At 43.7% G+C, this 17,296-nt stretch overlaps 1 protein-coding gene across 1 annotated transcript; it reads right to left on the bottom strand.

Moving 5' to 3' along the window:
• Positions 1 to 332: 332 nt before the first annotated feature.
• LCMT2 (leucine carboxyl methyltransferase 2) lies at positions 333 to 16,991 on the bottom strand. Its single transcript, XM_065745743.1, has 14 exons — positions 16,917 to 16,991; positions 16,596 to 16,720; positions 15,474 to 15,555; positions 14,966 to 15,146; positions 12,722 to 12,881; positions 11,835 to 12,024; positions 11,307 to 11,414; positions 9,385 to 9,475; positions 8,237 to 8,494; positions 7,826 to 8,056; positions 5,576 to 5,673; positions 2,946 to 3,133; positions 2,720 to 2,855; positions 333 to 624 (listed from the first exon to the last, which is right to left on the bottom strand). Exons 1-14 carry the CDS (start codon positions 16,953 to 16,955, stop codon positions 457 to 459), a joined length of 2,055 nt encoding a protein of 684 aa, XP_065601815.1. The 5' UTR covers positions 16,956 to 16,991; the 3' UTR covers positions 333 to 456.
• Positions 16,992 to 17,296: the final 305 nt, after the last annotated feature.

Raw genomic sequence — 17,296 nt, 5'->3', positions numbered from 1 at the left:
CTCCCCTTCCATGCACCCTTACAAGGGCCTTTAGAAACATTCAAGTATGACCTACGACACATTCTGTTTCACATTTAATTATGTTTGGCTGCATATTTCCAAGGGCTTCTTGACACAGTGTCTTCACTTTACCTCCAAGTCAGTACTGTGCAAACTTAGATCACTTTTGAACACAGCAGTGTTTCTTACTTAACCTCTAAGGGCCATTGCTATCTCCACAAAGCTCATTCTGGGAAACATCATTTACAACAACACAAAAAAGGACTTAAAAAAAAAAAAATAAAAGACAGATGAGGTATGCAACCCCTTGACTTCATCATCCCCCCTCTACATCCCACCTTTACAAGTGCATTCGTGACACAAAAGCCATTGTAACATTTTGTTGCTCTTGGATTTGCAAATGAACAGATGTCACACCACAGGGCTGCAGGGCAGTTCAGTCCTGTTTGGTCCCAGTTAGTGGCTGGTTAGAATGCTGCCGAGGTTCAGCGAGACAGGATTTGGATTCAAGTGTGTCCCAAAGGAGAAGCAGTTCCCACCACCACCAATTAGCAACAACTCCTTCTCATCTGGCAGAAAAACACTACTATGATTATGTAGCATTAAAGGCCACTCCAAATGTTCCTGAAAAAGAAGAGGAATTTAAAGTCCTTACCATGAAATGGAAGCTTGCACAGCCCCATGTGTGGTGCTCCATAGCATAAAGCAACTTGGAGGGATCACAGCTGGGTCCATCCACTGACATCTCCATTACTGAGCTGGATGATGGGCAGCATCTCCCCAGCAAGGCTGCAGGGGACACAACACTGGGAGGAGTGGCACATACACCACTGTCATGCTGGCATCTGGGACTGTTACAAGCTGCAGAAACGGGCTGACAAGAGCCTCCCAGAGCCAAGGAGAAATGCGAAGTCCTGGGCAGCCCCAGGCACCAGGATGTGCTGGGACCACACATCTGGAAAGCAGCTGTGCAGAAAAGGACCTGGGAGTCGTGGTGGACACCACACACTGCACACAACGTCACTGACGTTTCCAGTCTTTCAAAACTTGAGACCATTCCACACTGGGATACGATACACCTACTGGTATAATACTTCAGGCTTTAGTACCTACCAGTGCTGTGCTAAGTCAAGGCAAAAAAAATAATAAACAAAGGCAGCTACCATCAATCTGCATCTACTCACTCAATAACCTCTTTAAAGTTACATTATTTTAGATAAAACTTCATTACTATACTCCTTGCTATCGAACAAGGGTAGGCTATTTTATTTAAAGGATACTGATTCCCTTCTACCTTCTACTGTAGAGAATAAGAAAACACAAAACTACACTTAAGCATGCTTTATGCTTCTTATTTTCAGGAAAATGCTGAAAAGTGTGTAACATATAAGGTGTGCATATATATTATGAAATTACACACTGTAGTCACAAATTCCAGTGATTCCATTCTATACAAGTGGATCCTCTTCTTAGTATATCAGGAAATGTGTGTAAAAGATAAATAAAAGCTCTTCAAGCAAGAGAAACTTTCTCCAGACATTATTATCAAAGGACATGGAGGTGCTGGAGCAGGTCCAAAGAAGGGCAGCAAGGTTGGGAAAGGCCTGGAGAATGTCCCCTATGAGGAGCAACTGAAGGAACTGGGGCTGTTCTGTGTGGGGAAGAGGAGGTGAGGGGAGACCTCACTGCTCTCTTCAAATACCTGAAAGGAGCTGGCAGTGAGAGCAGGGTTGGGCTCTGCTCACTGGTGACAGTGACAGGACGAGGGGACACGGCCTCAGGTTGCACCAGGGGAGGTTCAGGTTGGACATTGAGAAAACCTTTACAGAAAGAGCTGTTAAGCACTGGAATAGGCTCCCCAGGAAGGCAGAGGAGACACCATCCCTGAATGGGTGTGGTGCTCAGGGACATGGCGTAGTGGTGGGCTGTCAGAGTTAGGGCAGCATGGTTTGGTTACATTTGGATCGATGATCTTGAAGGTCTTTTCCAACCTGAGCAATTCTATGGTTCTGTGATTATCAGATGAGGGTTACTCACACAGACAGGTTTGCATTTAGGCAAGTTTTGCCCAGACTTTGACACACCACTTCTATGATTGTTTTTCAGTGATTAACAGATCAGAATCATGGAGTCAAGATTGGAAGGGACCTCTGGGTACCACTCAGTCCAACCACCCCAGCTCAAAGAAGGCTCAACTACAGCAGGTTGCTCAGGACCTCATCCAGGCAGGTTCTGAATCACCTCATCACAATCAACCTCCTCCACTGTTCAATCACTCTTACAGCAAAAAGTTTTCTTACATATAAGCAGAGTTTCCAGTATTTCCATGCTGTTTTCTCATACTTTAGGCAGCAACTACAGCACAAAGCAATTTCCACCGTTAAGTTTTTAGTGAAATTATACCACAAATGTCCATAAAGACTGACATCTTGAAACCACTACACTTGCACACATCTCAGTTCTGTTCCCCATCTGAAACAGAACAGCTATGCCCCCTTCTGTCTCTGATACACTGGCTCTCCCTCCCTTAAGACTACCATGATCTCTAGGCTAAGTAAAGCATTTTGAAATTAGACACTACTGCTAACAGAGACATGCTTATTCTACTCATAAATTTGACTCCTTTGCATTCTCTATTCCGTTTCTGGGAGTGACCCTGAAGCTACCACCTTCTTTCACACAACACTGCTTACCCCGAAAGAAACATTCCAGTACTTACTGCATTAATTGTGTAGTCCAAGCACAGACCAGTCACTAAGTCAATGACAGTGATGCCTGGCACACAGAGCGAGTGAAACCATACTCCACCAACAAGCAGAAGTTTTTCATCATGTACATGTGCAGTATGTGAATACCTGTGAGTTTAAAATTAAATTGGATTGCATTAGTAAGGAAGGAGAGCCAGAGGAAGGCCAAGAATTCACTGTTAAATACCTTTTGCTTACCTTGGGATGAGAGGAGGGCGTGTCTCTACAGTCTGCCACCGAAAGCCATGTTCAGTCTCCCTCAGAAGGAAAACTGAACCTAAGGGCTGCTCAGATGCTCCCAAGCCTCCAGCAATCAGCACTCCTCCTTTCCAACTACAGGCACTGTGAGAGTGGCGGCCTTCTGGAACGGGACCCACAACAGGAATCTACGACAGCATAAGTCCAAGCCTGAAGTTTGCCTTTATTCCTATTGCATTTCCTGTGGTTATGATATAACAAGTGTTTCCACCTACAGTATTTTCAGTATTTCTCTGTCTCTAAGTATATTTAATGTTGCTCAGTCTTTGTAGGGTTTTAGTTCTGTACAGTATTATTAGAGGTAACATTATTTTCTCGCATGCTCCTCTCTGCTCAAGACATACACCTGAGAATCACAAGTTTACAAAAACTTGGGTTAACGTGCTCACCAGCAAAGCTGGTGATTAGTGACTCAGAGCATGAAGCAAGAGAAAACACTGAGCTGCAGGACAAACATGCAGACAGAAAACTCTTGGGGCAAGCAACACTAAAAGAGTATCATAGTAAACAAACTGGAAAAAAATTTCAGGGACCTTCATGTCTACCCTTCTCTCCTGAGGCAAATGTAACTGTATGTATTAGCATCTGGCAAGAGTCATCTAGTCGTTTCTGAAAGTCTGTACTGACTTTCTTACATCTCCATTCAAACGTTTCTTACATCTTCAGGCTGTCCATTGCAGCACTTCACTGCCTTCACAATTAAAAGCTTTTCTCAGTGTCCAGTTAAAGCTGTACTTCCTATAGATTATCCAACATAAACACAGAATATTCTGCCCTCTGCTGCTCTATTTTACATATTTGAAAATTACTACTGTCCTGAATCTTCCACCTACACAGCAGTTCCAAGTTCTTCAGTCCTTCCTGTTAATCCCAAGTTCAGCTCATCCTCATTGTGTACCTCTTTAGAGCTGTATTGCATCCCGTACCCATTTTTTTCCTCATGAATCAGCTTTGGGTTGTACACACAGGTCCTGCTGAGGTTAAAAGTGCTGAGCAGTATGGAAGGGACAGTTCATGTCTTCCAGATAACATTTCTGGTTATACATCTGAACACCTAGTTTAGGTCTTCCCCAACAGCATCACATTTCTTACACTTTCAGCTTGAGATTTCTTGCTATTATCAATCTCTCACCCTATAATTGTGTTATTCACTGTTTTTAAACTCAGTTAATCTTAAAAAAAAAATCTAGATTAAAAAAATATCAGTTGAATGCAATAAACCAAGTCTCCAGTCACTAATCAGCTGCTGGAAAAAAACTACGGTCACAGGGCTCTTGTGCCCAGACAACAGTTGCTGGAAAGGGGACCATTGTGTTTTTCTTCCTTCACACCTCATGTGTGTGGGATGTGCATCCTTAATTCACCAGAAAACTCGGAGCTAGTCCAGCCAGCTGGACTAACCAGCTTCCTACCTCCAGCATTTGGTCCAGGGTCTTAGACAGACACAGGTACTGGACATGCACTGGTATTCACAGGATCCATGAATGCAAGGTGCCTGTGAAATAGTGTGTGCAGAACTGTTTGCTAGCAAATTTCAAGCCAGACTAGATGGCAAGCAGGAGGCTCAGAGCAAGCAAGAGGGCTCAGGATCTGGCCAGGGTACCAGCTGTACACAGGAAATATACTGATACATGAGGGAACTACAAATGTGCATGTGCCTGTCGGTCTACAGAGGGAGGACATGTACACACTGACATATTACTCCCATGCACTTCAGGGATACCCTGAACAATCAGGGTACAATAAATGATAAAAACCACAAAGGCATGTCTAACCTATCAGCTGGTTGTGCTGCCAGAGACCACAACTGGCTGGAAAAATGGGAAGAGCTGAAGCTGATCAAGCTCAACAATGGGAAACAAGAAGTCCTGAGCATGAACCTATGAACCTATGAAGAGGAACAATTCCAGGCATCAGAGTCAGGTTGGAAAAAGACATTTAAGATCATCAAGTCCAACATATGGAGTGCTATAGCTAGTTCTGCATTCTCCAGTACAGGGGAACCAGCGAATGCAGTGAGTGCAGTAAAGTGCCACGAAGATAATTACAGGACAGGAGCTTCTACTGCTTAACCTCATAAAGAGAAGAATATTCAAGGGGAAATCTTATCAATATGCATAAATGCATAATGAGAGATGAATGAGGCTGAAGAAAGAATGTTCTCAATTGCATTCAAGACAAAGCATGAGAAAACGGCCACAAACTGAAATAAAATAATTTTAAAAATCCACTTAAACATTAAAAAATCCTTGCATTCTATTACGAGGGTGGTCAGCCATTGGAACAAGCTGCCCTAAGAGGTTGTGGAGTCTCCATCCTTGGATATAATCATAACCCAACTGGACAATAAGCTGAGCAACTTGTGCCAGTGTCTTTAAGGGGACTGGACTAGATGACCTCCAGATGCCCTCCCTTACAACTATTCTTTGAAGACTGTAATCCACTGAATAGCAAAGAGTTTAGAAGTTAGCTCAACACTGAACAGCGTGGAGTGCAACAGCACTGCCTGTTTAGTTGAGCTTTCAATACAGCAGCAATTTCTATTCCACAAGATCTCCCTGAGTTCTTACCATAGCGCAGGAAATTTCTGGAACGTGCAGGAAACACCAATCCCCGAGCACTGGCTGCACAGCAGAGCGGCCTCCATACATAAACAGGTACCTCTCTCCTACAGAAAAATACAACCAGGTAGAAAGAGAAGTTAGAATGTGGTACGTCGCAAAAGCAAAAATGTCTATCTGCATATAAGGAAAGCTGATCAGAGACAGAGTCATGCAGTTTTATAAGAAAGTGTTCTGCAACTCGATGAACATTTCATATTTCCAAACTTTAGCAAAATGCAATAAACTGTTTCAGAGATACAAACGTTAGTCTTGTATCTAGTCTTTCTGTCCTTGTTTTACAAGGCACATGGATGAGAGGACTGCAAATATTTTCCCTTAGATGATAATGTACTCCTTAGGCTGGTGATCATTCAGAAGACTCCCACCATCCACTTATTTCATGCACTGACTGTTCAAAGCCTGAATGTTATTCACACACCAGAGTCACAAAACTAGAAGAAAAAACATGTTGTTTAAAACATACTTAATAGCATTAGGAATTGAAAATTTGGGCGATTGAAAGATGATACCCACAGAACTAATGAAGCTAGAAAACCCAAAGAACACAAATCATAGCAACACAGTGACAGATTTAACCAAAGTAGTAATAGAGGTGAAGCTTCATGAAACAAGAATATGTATTTATTCACACAAAAAGAGAAACAGAGGACAATTTAAATGTGTACGAGTTAACCTGAACAAGCCTCAAAAAGGAGTACAAAAGGTAGAAGTGCTCTGGATAGACATCAAGGATGTGAGTCACATCCGCATAACGGACTGTGCACGTAACAGAACGTTGACTTTCTATTCTACAAAGCACAATCATGGCAAAAATGATGCACTACAGTCTAACAGAGATGAAAAATAGTTTACTATTTGTAACATGCTATTCATCCGTTTAGCATTTACTTTTCTATATAAAATTTAGCCCAGAAAGTTGAACTCTGAATTGCATTATGGTCTTAATTAAACATTGCCTCACAAACTCAAAGTATGCTACGGACTAAATTACTACTGTGTAATCCCTATGGTGCTCCCCTGCAGTAACCCCTACTGATTAAACAGCTTAAGGACAACTTTCACCTCCTCAGTTTTGCTGTCAAACCTCACCACTGGCTTGCTAATAATATAATAACTTGATAAAGTTTTTGCCCCTTCCAGTGAATATCTTTTACTAGATAAGCCTGCAGCACGTCACTGCTGATCCTGATTCCAGACCTCAGAACTAATGAACAGTCACCAACTGCTACAAGAAATACATCATTTTTTTTCTGCGACACTTCTGGAAAAAGAGCTAGGTATCCTGCTCCACAATGCTAAAACATTACCCTTTGGAGAGGAAGTTCTATATCTTCTTTCTGGGGAGATCAAACATGAAACACATTAGTCATATATGATCTCAAAGAATTAGTCTTCAAGAACATATTACATCCCTAGGTTTCACTTCTGCTCAACCACTGGAGATAATGTGGCATATGAAATAAGAAATGATCATACTACAAGAAGTAAGAGCTTCAAGGAGAGCGTTTTGTTTTCTACCTCAGAGAGTACTCATTAAGTAATAGTTGAAGCAAGTACAGCAACAGCTCAGACCACCTAGTTCTACACTCCATCTTCATTAGTAGCCAAAAGCAGGTATTTAAGTCACTCAGATGTTTTGTCTTTGAATTTAGAAGCCCTGAAAACATTTTTGTTCCGTCAATCTACCCACTCTGCTTCTTAAGTTGAGGTTAACTTTGGGTACACAGCATATTGCAACAAGCAGCTTCACGGGATAACTGCAGTACTTTATGGGAAAGATTTTTAGTTTTACTTGAAATTGTTCAGCAGATTCATCTGGTGCTCCTTCCTGTTCTGTTTTTTTGTTTGTTTGTTTTTCCTTCAGAGCATGCTGCTTAAATGTTTGGTTTTTTTATTCACAGTCTGCCCCTTCAGCTCTCCTCCAGTTAGAAGAATCCAAGTCTAGTTACATCACCTCTCATTCACAGCCTCTCTATCCACTAGTAATTTCTCTAGAGGAGGGAGAAACAGTACAGCACATAGAGAAAGTCAACAGTGGGAACAGCAAAAAGGCAGGAACTGGAGTGTGCATGTTTTTCTGTGTTCTCCCTAGGGCAAGGCCACGGGAAGAACTGGCTACAAGACCAGTCCATACAGAAATATCAGAATGCATCTCCACACCCCCCCCAGGCATTTTCACTCTTTCAGACTTTTTACCTTTGAATATTACTTCAGTTGTGCTGTGTCTCCAACGTGAAGCAGCTGATTCAGCAGCAGGCTGCAGACTTACAGGCTCCATGGTAACATCACTCGGGTCTGAGCCACCACAGACTTTGGGGAACCTTAGCCACAACATTCCCAAAGCTGCATTTGATGGCGATGTTCGTCCTCCTACCACCAGGGCGAGGCTGTCTGAGAGACATGACACAGTATGGTGCAATCGCTCATCTGTAGAAATAGAAGATACCATAGTTCACACTATTCTTTCTCCTATGAAATTCAGGACCATCACATCTCTTTGACTATCAGTGTAATCTGCTGTGACATCACCTTCTGCTAGACAGTTCACTGCTAGCACAAACACATCTCCCTTGTACTTGCCATCAGTACCCCACTTGCAACACTCACCCCATCTTCTATCAGGTTTTTCCTTTTTCACACATCTGGCTTTCCAGTAGCCTGCACACTTAATAAGAACATGAACATTTCTCATACGACAGTGATGTCCATTCTCCTCCCCAAAGCCTCCAGTGGTCAGAATCACATTGGGTTTTATAAGAGCAGAGTGGTGACCATAACGTCTCAAGCCAGAAACTTCAGACTGAACTGCACATGCCAATGCACTGATACTCCCAGCCAACCTGAGAGGGCCACGATGATGAGGAACTGTAAGCCAAAGAGGACAAAACAACATACATTTCAAACAAACCAGAACCAATGCTTACACATTAAGCAAACCTATTTTGCTCTAAAAATAATTTAAAAATTGCAAAGCAAGTTGATGCAGCCAACTGACAATCTGACGTGCCCTAGAAATCCATCTGTACCAGTTTAAACTACCCCTTACCAACTTTCAGATTCTGCTTACCACTCCCTCTACTCCTAAGGAAATAAGCAGACAAACGTAGCAATTTCTTGGGCTGCTACTGATTCCAAGTCTTTTTTTATCATGGAAACACAGCCTTGGTCTTGGCTACTCCCCAGCTGTACCACTTCTCTCCCATTAAAAAACAAAACAAAACAAAAACAAAACCAACCTAAAGAAAACATTTCAGAAATAGAAATGCAGCATATACAATTCCACCCTTGAGGGATAAGGAAGCAAGGAACAAATGGCATGACGTGATCCTGAGTTCTCTGCTGGACTGCTTTGATAGTGCAGTACGTAAAACATAATAATCAACCCTAAAAGAACAGAATGGCTCAGAGAGCCATATATGGAGATTAGTGGGAACAAACTGAAGAGAGTCTGAAGGAGCCCAAAAACAGGGAAAGGACCAAGGTAGCCTGGCATTGCAGTGATCCACAAACAGAAGGAAGAGCTGTTAGAAGTTTCAATAAGTTGATAGAATGAAATTGCTCAGAACCATCAGTGAGGATACAGTTCTGGCTTCACTAAGGACTTGGGAATGAGCAGTCCTTAGTGAGTGAGAACGGAGAAAGCCAACTGGATATTACCATCTCGTGTGTTCCTTCAGGGTTTTCACTGCTTCCTAAAATCTATCAGAGGCACCTGTGTGAGATAAAGAATAGTACAAAAACTAGTCAGTATGTACCTGTCATGTTGGGTAACAATGGAGTCCAGGAAGGTTCCATCTCCTTTGATGCAGTCAAGACAAAGTAATGAGAACATTTCAGATGCCATTCCTGTAGCAAGCCAAAAGAAAGTAACAGAAACAAGTATGTGCTCTTTAAATCTCACACCAAAATGTAGTAACGAATGGCCAGAGCAAACAAGTCATAGATCAAACCTGCTTAACAGCATTTCCAGCAACAGCCAAAATAAGAAGTCTAAAATTGAATCTGAGAAAGACCAAGACTGTACAGTAACACCTTTTCCCCTTCTAACCCTGAAAAATTCACAGCCCTGGGATTTTCTGCTTTATCAAACAACTCTTGGTGGATTTCTCATTCAAGAACCATCCAGATGCACTTTAAACTCACATAAACTTCCTTCATCCATAACATTCTGTAGCAATGAGTTCCACAGCTCTACTGTGAGTTGCATGATGAATGATGTTCCTTGGAACCAGCTTCCCTTTATGCTTCCCAGGTGTGACCATAAAAAAGACTGAAGGCAGTATACCAGAGGGATTAAGATTTCTCAATGGTCATGAAATATAAGCAACCCTAAAGAAATCATAAATGTTTAAAAGGTATGGCCTGGCCTCTGCTATTTGACAATACCTAAATATGATTTCCAGTTTCACTGTGGAATCACTCAGAGGCAAAAAAAGCACAAGCTGAGTCCTGTACAAGGAGTCAGTAGCAATACTAGAGTTCACCCTGGCTTCTGTGGACAGAAAGGAATTGAGTGTGTTCACTGCCAGGGAACTGACTATATTCACCCAACTGTAGGACAAGGTGGCATAAACAAGAATTTTAAAGTGCAAAGGAATAACAACATTAACATCATGAATCCAAATTTCATCTTGGGTAAAGATGAGACTTTTGAAAAATGGTGTAAAAAAATAATGTAAAGATGAAAACTTAAGAGTTCACTATTTGTCTCTACAAAAACTACTCTAAAAATTAGTCACCCTCAGCAGTAAGTACATATTTTGTGTTTCTAATCCAATTCTGTTAAGCTTGTTTCCAGTACGACCTAGATCTCACCCTGTCTTTACCTGAAAAGCCAATTATTGAGCTCTCTGATACCAATTATTTTACTCCTACGCACATTTTCCAACATGGACTTGTCGTCTGCCTTTGTAACAAAACAGTATCAAGTCTACTTCAATACTCACTTCAAGAGAAATTTCCTTCAGCTACAGTAATTACTGTAAACACTGCTACACCACTATGCAAATCTTCCAGAATTTCAGTTAGCCATTTTGTCCCCGATGCATGGCGGCAAAATAAACACAACCATATCAAACTGTTTTCATACTGCAGACTATTACATTTCTAGAATTATAAATAGAGAACAGCAAGGCAGAATAAGAAACATCTAGTAATTAACTCACACAATGCTTACCTCAAAGTTATTCACTGTCCCTGATTTATCTTCTCTCCCAGATTTCTGACAGTTGCAAATTTGCCAGCAGTTAACATTAAAAAATGGCACAGAATATAATCATTGCTAAAATTCAGTCATTGTTTTAAGAATGGCTACATAAAAAACAGAACAAGGTGTCTCTTGAATATAGCTAATAAACCATATTCAACAATGACAAAACACTACCAGCCTAGGGAAACACAAGAGCAGCATAGGCTCCCTCCAGAAATGCTCCCAGACATTTGCAGGTCAGGAACCTCACACCGGGCATGTTTTTAATGCATTCAAGTAATCCTCAATGATATTTTTCATTGAAAGAATTGCAGATTGAGCACTCGAAAACGACAGCACTATCCTCTGTAATACTGCCTTCTTTGTAATGCTAAGATCGTCTGTCTCCCTAAGACAGCTCTCACTGAGAAAAGAACAACAATCTTCTCCAACACAGAAGAGTTTTCTCCCCGTGTGGAAAAGGATTACCTCATATTCATCAAAAGGCTCCAGAGCCTGAACTCTTCGTTGCTCATCTTCTGGAATACAACAGGTGTAAAACTCATTCATATCCATGACACTGCACTCAGTCCAGCCCTAAAATAGAAATCCCTAAAAATTACTACTCATGGAGGAGAAGACTCACTTCCCACAAGCAAACAAAGACCCTAAACGAAGCATCTGCACAAATCTTAAAAACTGGCTAGCTGTAACAGCAACAGCAGCTCAAATTCGGATGAGGACAGATAATTCTAAATATTTTAGATATTTCTAAAGAATATCTAACATTAAAAGCCTAAGAGGAACACATACACAGCCTTAATCCCATACCAGAAAACAGGCTGCTTGTTGGTGAGGGGCCTTCAAATGACTAACCACATTACCAGAGCAGGCAGCAGCTCTCTGCCTTGGCCCTTTCTGCTTCAACCCAGCCAGTCCTGTTGATGACTTGTAAAATTATTTAAAGCTACACTCTTCTCCAGCTTTCACATGGCTCTTAGGGCTGCAGGTACTTACTTTTTCAGAAAAACGCTTCCGCTGTGCTTCACAGTCAGGGTACTGAGACAAAGAACGAAGTGCAGAGTTCAGCTGACTAAAATGCTGCTGCATGACACGTCCAAAGGGGTCCTCTGGGTGCATCTGCTCATAGAGCAGAAAGCACACGTGAGAGAAATGCTCTGCTGCCCACTGAATCAAGGCATCTGAGCTGTCAGACAGATGTACATAAGAATAATTAAATAGTTGTGGGACCACTTATTACAGGACAGATGCAACACCATAAAGCATGTTATTAAGGCATCCTGACAGATAATATACAGAAGAGAAACCTGTACTGGGAATCTGCAAAAGCCTCCTCCATTCATACAGAGAGTCAGGGAGGGGAGACCCCAAAATTAAAATATAAAAAAAAAAAAAAAAAACCCACATTATTTAAGGTTCCTTTTTTTAACCTCCCTTTTAGGTTCACAGTATAGATGAGACAGGAGAAACCTCTGCAAGTCATCTGGTCCAACCTCCTACTCCAGCAGAACCACCCCAAGCTGCCTACTCAGGACCATGGCCAAACTGCTTTTAAAGACCTCCAAGGAGGAGCCTCCCCAGCAGGGCAGTGCAAGCTGTGCCAGTGCTCCATCACCTTCACAGTAAAGAAGCACTTTCAGACAGAAGTTCCATGTTCCAGTTGTGCACACTGCCTCTTGTTTTGATGTTCCAGTTGTGCACACTGCCTCTTGTTTTGATGTCAGGGCAATCAGCTACACCACCATAGCTACAATGTAAGGAGCTGTTCCCAACTTCTGCAGGATTCATGAGGCTCTAGTTACCACAGAGAGTCTCCCATGACTTACAACCAAGTCTCTGCTTCTCATTTTACAACCTAGCTAACAAAGGATAGCTCAACTGACCTGCTGTTTTCCATGTAGGTGAGCACCACCTCTGCTATGATAAGGGTGGGGACTTCACTGTCCAGTCCTGCTTCCTCTAGAGCTATACTCAGCTTTGGCAGCTCTGATAAATCCACTCCCAATAATCTATAATCCTTTCCAGAAAAGGCAGTAGCGACTCCTGTGGGACAAAAACAATACTAAATCACTACACTGCTTATGCAGTACTGAGACCAAAAAGGAAAACCAGGAAAATCAGTACCACCAGCAATCATTCACAAGACCACACCCAACTCAATTTCTCTGTGAAATAAACAAGAAAATCCCGTTAACTGAATGAACTATAAAAGGATGGCATCCAGAAGCATCAGTAAAAGACCCAATAAACTCAGAATTCTATTACTCCTAGTACAAATTTCAACTACTGATTTCCAGCAGTTATAGTTACTGTACAAACAAAACTTTATCACACTTCAACAATAGCACTCCTCTCATTTACAGACATTTCAATTTAAGCTAAGAAAATACCATTCCTTTGACAAAATAGTTTCTTGCACAACTACAACACTATCATCAAGTTTGGTTGTGGGTTTGGGGGGGGGTTGGGTTGTGGTTTTTTTAATCTCAAAAAAAGATTTATTCTGCAACATGGCACTGGGTCTGAACCAGGGCATGCTAACTTTCTGCAAACACTAGGCCTAGTCTTACAGAGCACTGCCCTCAGAAATAGGTCCCAGCTTATGATTTGCAAGCACTATACAGGGATACTTCTTGTGACTATCATCAATTACATGCTGGTTCACTCTTTTCTGCCAAGATCAGACTGTAAATAACCAGGTAGTAAAGTAACTTTAGATGTCAGCAGCTCTGTGCCTCTACGCCAGTGCAATCCAACAACCATCCTGAGATCTGTTAATCTACACACTTCTCAAAGGCATCCATCACCAAAAACTGAAAGGCCTGCATCAGAGCCCATCCTGGTGTTCCCTGGTATCTTCTTCTAACGCCTAACTTGCCTACATCATCACTTCTTCAGGACACAGAGAACAGGATATTCTCATCTCCTCTGACAACTACCTTTCACTTCAAGTACTTGGAAGGTTATTGGTATGGACATAATTCTTTTCCACAGGATGGTGTAGATATACAAAAGGTGGACAGACTCAAGAGGAAACCAAACCAGCTAACGGAAGAGCTAGACACTAAGCTACGTTCAGTTGCTCATGGGAGGCCACAACTTCTGTCTAACTCTGTGGTTATTCTCCACTTGTATTTAAACTAACAATTACAGTCAAAATGAAGCAACTTGAATATGTCCCTGTTGTATTTCATCCCACATATTACAAGATACTCCTGTACTTTGTCAAAACCCTAATTCCATCTACCACATTGCAACTTGCTCCATTTCCTGATGCATTATGACATTTCCACCTTCCACAGCCTATCAACTAGAACATTAATGTAAACCTTGAAGAGGATTGGATGGAGAAATATCTATCGAACCCCATACCTTACATCCCTCCACTCTGCAAATGAACTGCCACTCAGTACTGAATTGGCAAAGCAAGCCTTTCAGCTGTGCTTATATTCTACAGTAGTTTCACAAGGCTCATTTTTCCCCTGCCCTGGAGATTAAAAAAAAGTCAAGTAACACAATAACTAATATTTTATTACAGTCAAGATAGGCACCTAAAAATATTAGCTTTTCCCTTACCCATAAAGCCCATAATTCACAGAATCATTTAGGAGGAAAGAAGCCTTCAAAGGTCACCTGTAACAGGTAAGATCTACTGTACTGGTTCCACCTTCTCTGTAATTTTCCATTGGGTATTTAAAGACTGCAGTAAGACTGCACCCCACCTGCTCACCCTTCTCTTAAGGTTGAGGAAAGCCAGTTCTCACAGCTTTACCACCTACATTATGTGCTTCATCCCTTTGTCACTCTCCTGACCTACCAAAGCACTCTGCAGCGTGCCACTGTCCTCATACTGATAAGTGCAAAGCTAGACACAGTACTTAACAAGTTGTCACAAAAAGGAACTGGGTTTTGTTTGATATAATCTGCTCCACAAAAACTTTCTGGCAGTTATGCACCTTGATGTTTCCAATGCTTACAAATGGCTCCAAATTTTTTTTTCCAGAAATAAACATGAACTTCATGTACAAAATCCTAGTTCCTCCAATACACCTTACTGTATAAAGACTGAAACTTTGTTTACTTTTTCCTACATGCAGCATCCAGAACATGTTCCACAAATATCATACCTATTCCTTCTGCTCCAGCATCTTCCACCAGTGCTGACAACTCTTCTGTTCTTCTGATCAGAGCAGCTTTTTGGCACACCACGTCAGGGAAATCCACCTCATATACCACAGTGTGATGTAGAAGACCCATGTCTTTCAAACGGAAGTATAAGGAGTCAAAGCCAGCACCTAAAGACAGGATCTACAGAGAAATTGTCAGGAAAAAAGTTACGCTCAACTCCAGCAGCATCCTGAGCTTGTACCTGCAAAGAACATTCAAGCACACAATCTGCAGAGTAACAAAATCAGGCAACCCCCCAAAAGAGGCTGAAAAACTTATGCAAGTATTATCCCCTCCCACATATTTCTGTCAGAGTGGCAAAAGCAGAACCAGTACTGCCAGTTAGATTCTCTGCACTGTCTGGGAAAAGATCACCACAGATGCACTAACAAGCCAAGACTGCCAAGGTGCTAAAAATGTTTCATACACAAATACAGCAGGAACTCCTAGCACAGCCAGACAACGTACCTGCGTCCTAGGATGACTCTGGGTCTTCAGCAAGAAATCTTGAACACAGTGATCTACAGCACGGGCACGGACATAATAACCTCTGTGGAATGAAATTCAACAGTAACGCTGTCCAGAAACCCTATTTCTCCAACAGTGACACTGTCCATTTCAAAAAAACCCTTTGCTCTGTCAGGTTCTACCCAATAATCACATTTATACACTCACATTTGGAGACATCTGAAGGTTTTGTCATACCTAGACACTGTATTTAGTAAGTGCCTAACCATTAAGTCTATAGATAACTGAGAGAGCGTGGAAATACCCTAACCATACCAGTTTACAAACGTAAATATTCAGTGGATGAAAAAGGATGACTCTGGCACTTAGAATGCTTCTGTGCAAGGAGGTGGCCAACATCTCACTTCCTGCCCCAAATCAGATGGCGTGACAATATGAAATTAACTCCTTTATGCACAAGGTGACGTGCTAAAGAAGCACCTATTGGGTATAACAAAACAAATGGTTGTGTGTGCAAGAGCAGTAACCGGGAGCAAAAACGAAAACCTAAAGGAATCTCTTTGTGTTGGTTTTATTATTTTTTCCTGTGTGAAGGAAAACAAGAAAAACAAGTTCCTGGAAAGCGTCCACATCCGCGCAGTCTGCTTGGGACGGGGGCTCGTTTTCCTTGGTGCTCTTTCAGTGAGTCCCACCACGTTCTGTCAGCCGTACCGCTTCCTACCAACTCCATCACCATCCCCGTGCCTCTCAGATACGTTTCTAAGAATCCCAAGAATTCAGGATGACAGTGTCAACAACTGCAACGTGTAACTCTTAGCATGAACTCGGTGTGACACACCAATGCCATGAGGCACCTCAACACAGGATCCGCTTTCAGGCCTGAGAAGCAACATTGGTCTTCACAGGCCTGCAAGCTTCCGATGCTTATTTTATCTAAATGAACCCCCTTCGGCAATTTGTAGCCGTTTTCACCACCAGAACTCTCATATTCATTCAAGTTCATCGCGCGTACACACGGAAAGCACCGACGCTCGCGTCCCGCCGACACACGGCGGAGACCCGCACTCAGCCGGACGCCGCCGCTCCGAACGGACCCCATCCCGCCCCGAGGCCGCTCCTCACCGGTGAACGAGCGGCGCCCTCCGCCGCGGCCGCCCCAGCAGGAGCCGCAGGAACCGGTCGCGGAAGTAGCCCCGCTCCGCGGCCGAGCACTTGCTGACGGCGCTGCTGCCGCCGGTGCCCCGCACCTGCCGGGACACGAACACCGCGTGACGCCGCCGAGCAAACCGAGCCCGCGAGCGCGGCCGGACCCGACGGACGGCGGGACGCGCAGCTCCCGCCGGCGCGGCCCGGTCTCTCCCGCCCTGGTCCGCCTCTCCCCACCGCCCCCACAGCCCGACCGGGCCCCCGTGAGCAGACGCGCCGCAGACGGTGCCCACTCACGGCAGCGTTCCGCGCGGCGCCCGGCCGCCCTCGGCCCATGCTGCCCGCGCCGGAAAGCGCGCGGCGCCGTTATCTGTGGGTGTCGCGCAGTGACGCGCGGCGCTGCGAGCGGAGAGCGGAGAGCGCCCCCTGACGGCCGCCGCGTCCCGGCCCGGCCCGCCCCTCCGCGGGGAGAGCCGCGCGGAGCGCCCGACCCGCGGCGTCCCCGTCCCCGGGGCTCCGGCGGGGCCGTCCCGCTCCCCTCGCTGCTGCCGCGGCGCTCGGCGGATCCGGGAGCGCGCTCCCGTACCTGAGCCCTGTGGCGAGGGAGGGCCGAAGGCGCGCGGCCGTGGCCGCCTCTTGGCGGTAAGCGGAGGGGCGCGGGAGGAGCGTCGTCAGCG

This window comes from Cyrtonyx montezumae, unplaced genomic scaffold (genome assembly GCF_038088225.1).
Source record: "Cyrtonyx montezumae isolate F1298 unplaced genomic scaffold, pur_monq_1.0 scaffold_37, whole genome shotgun sequence".
Taxonomy (NCBI): Eukaryota; Metazoa; Chordata; class Aves; order Galliformes; family Odontophoridae; genus Cyrtonyx; species Cyrtonyx montezumae.
This window is presented reverse-complemented; position numbering and strand designations above follow the sequence as displayed.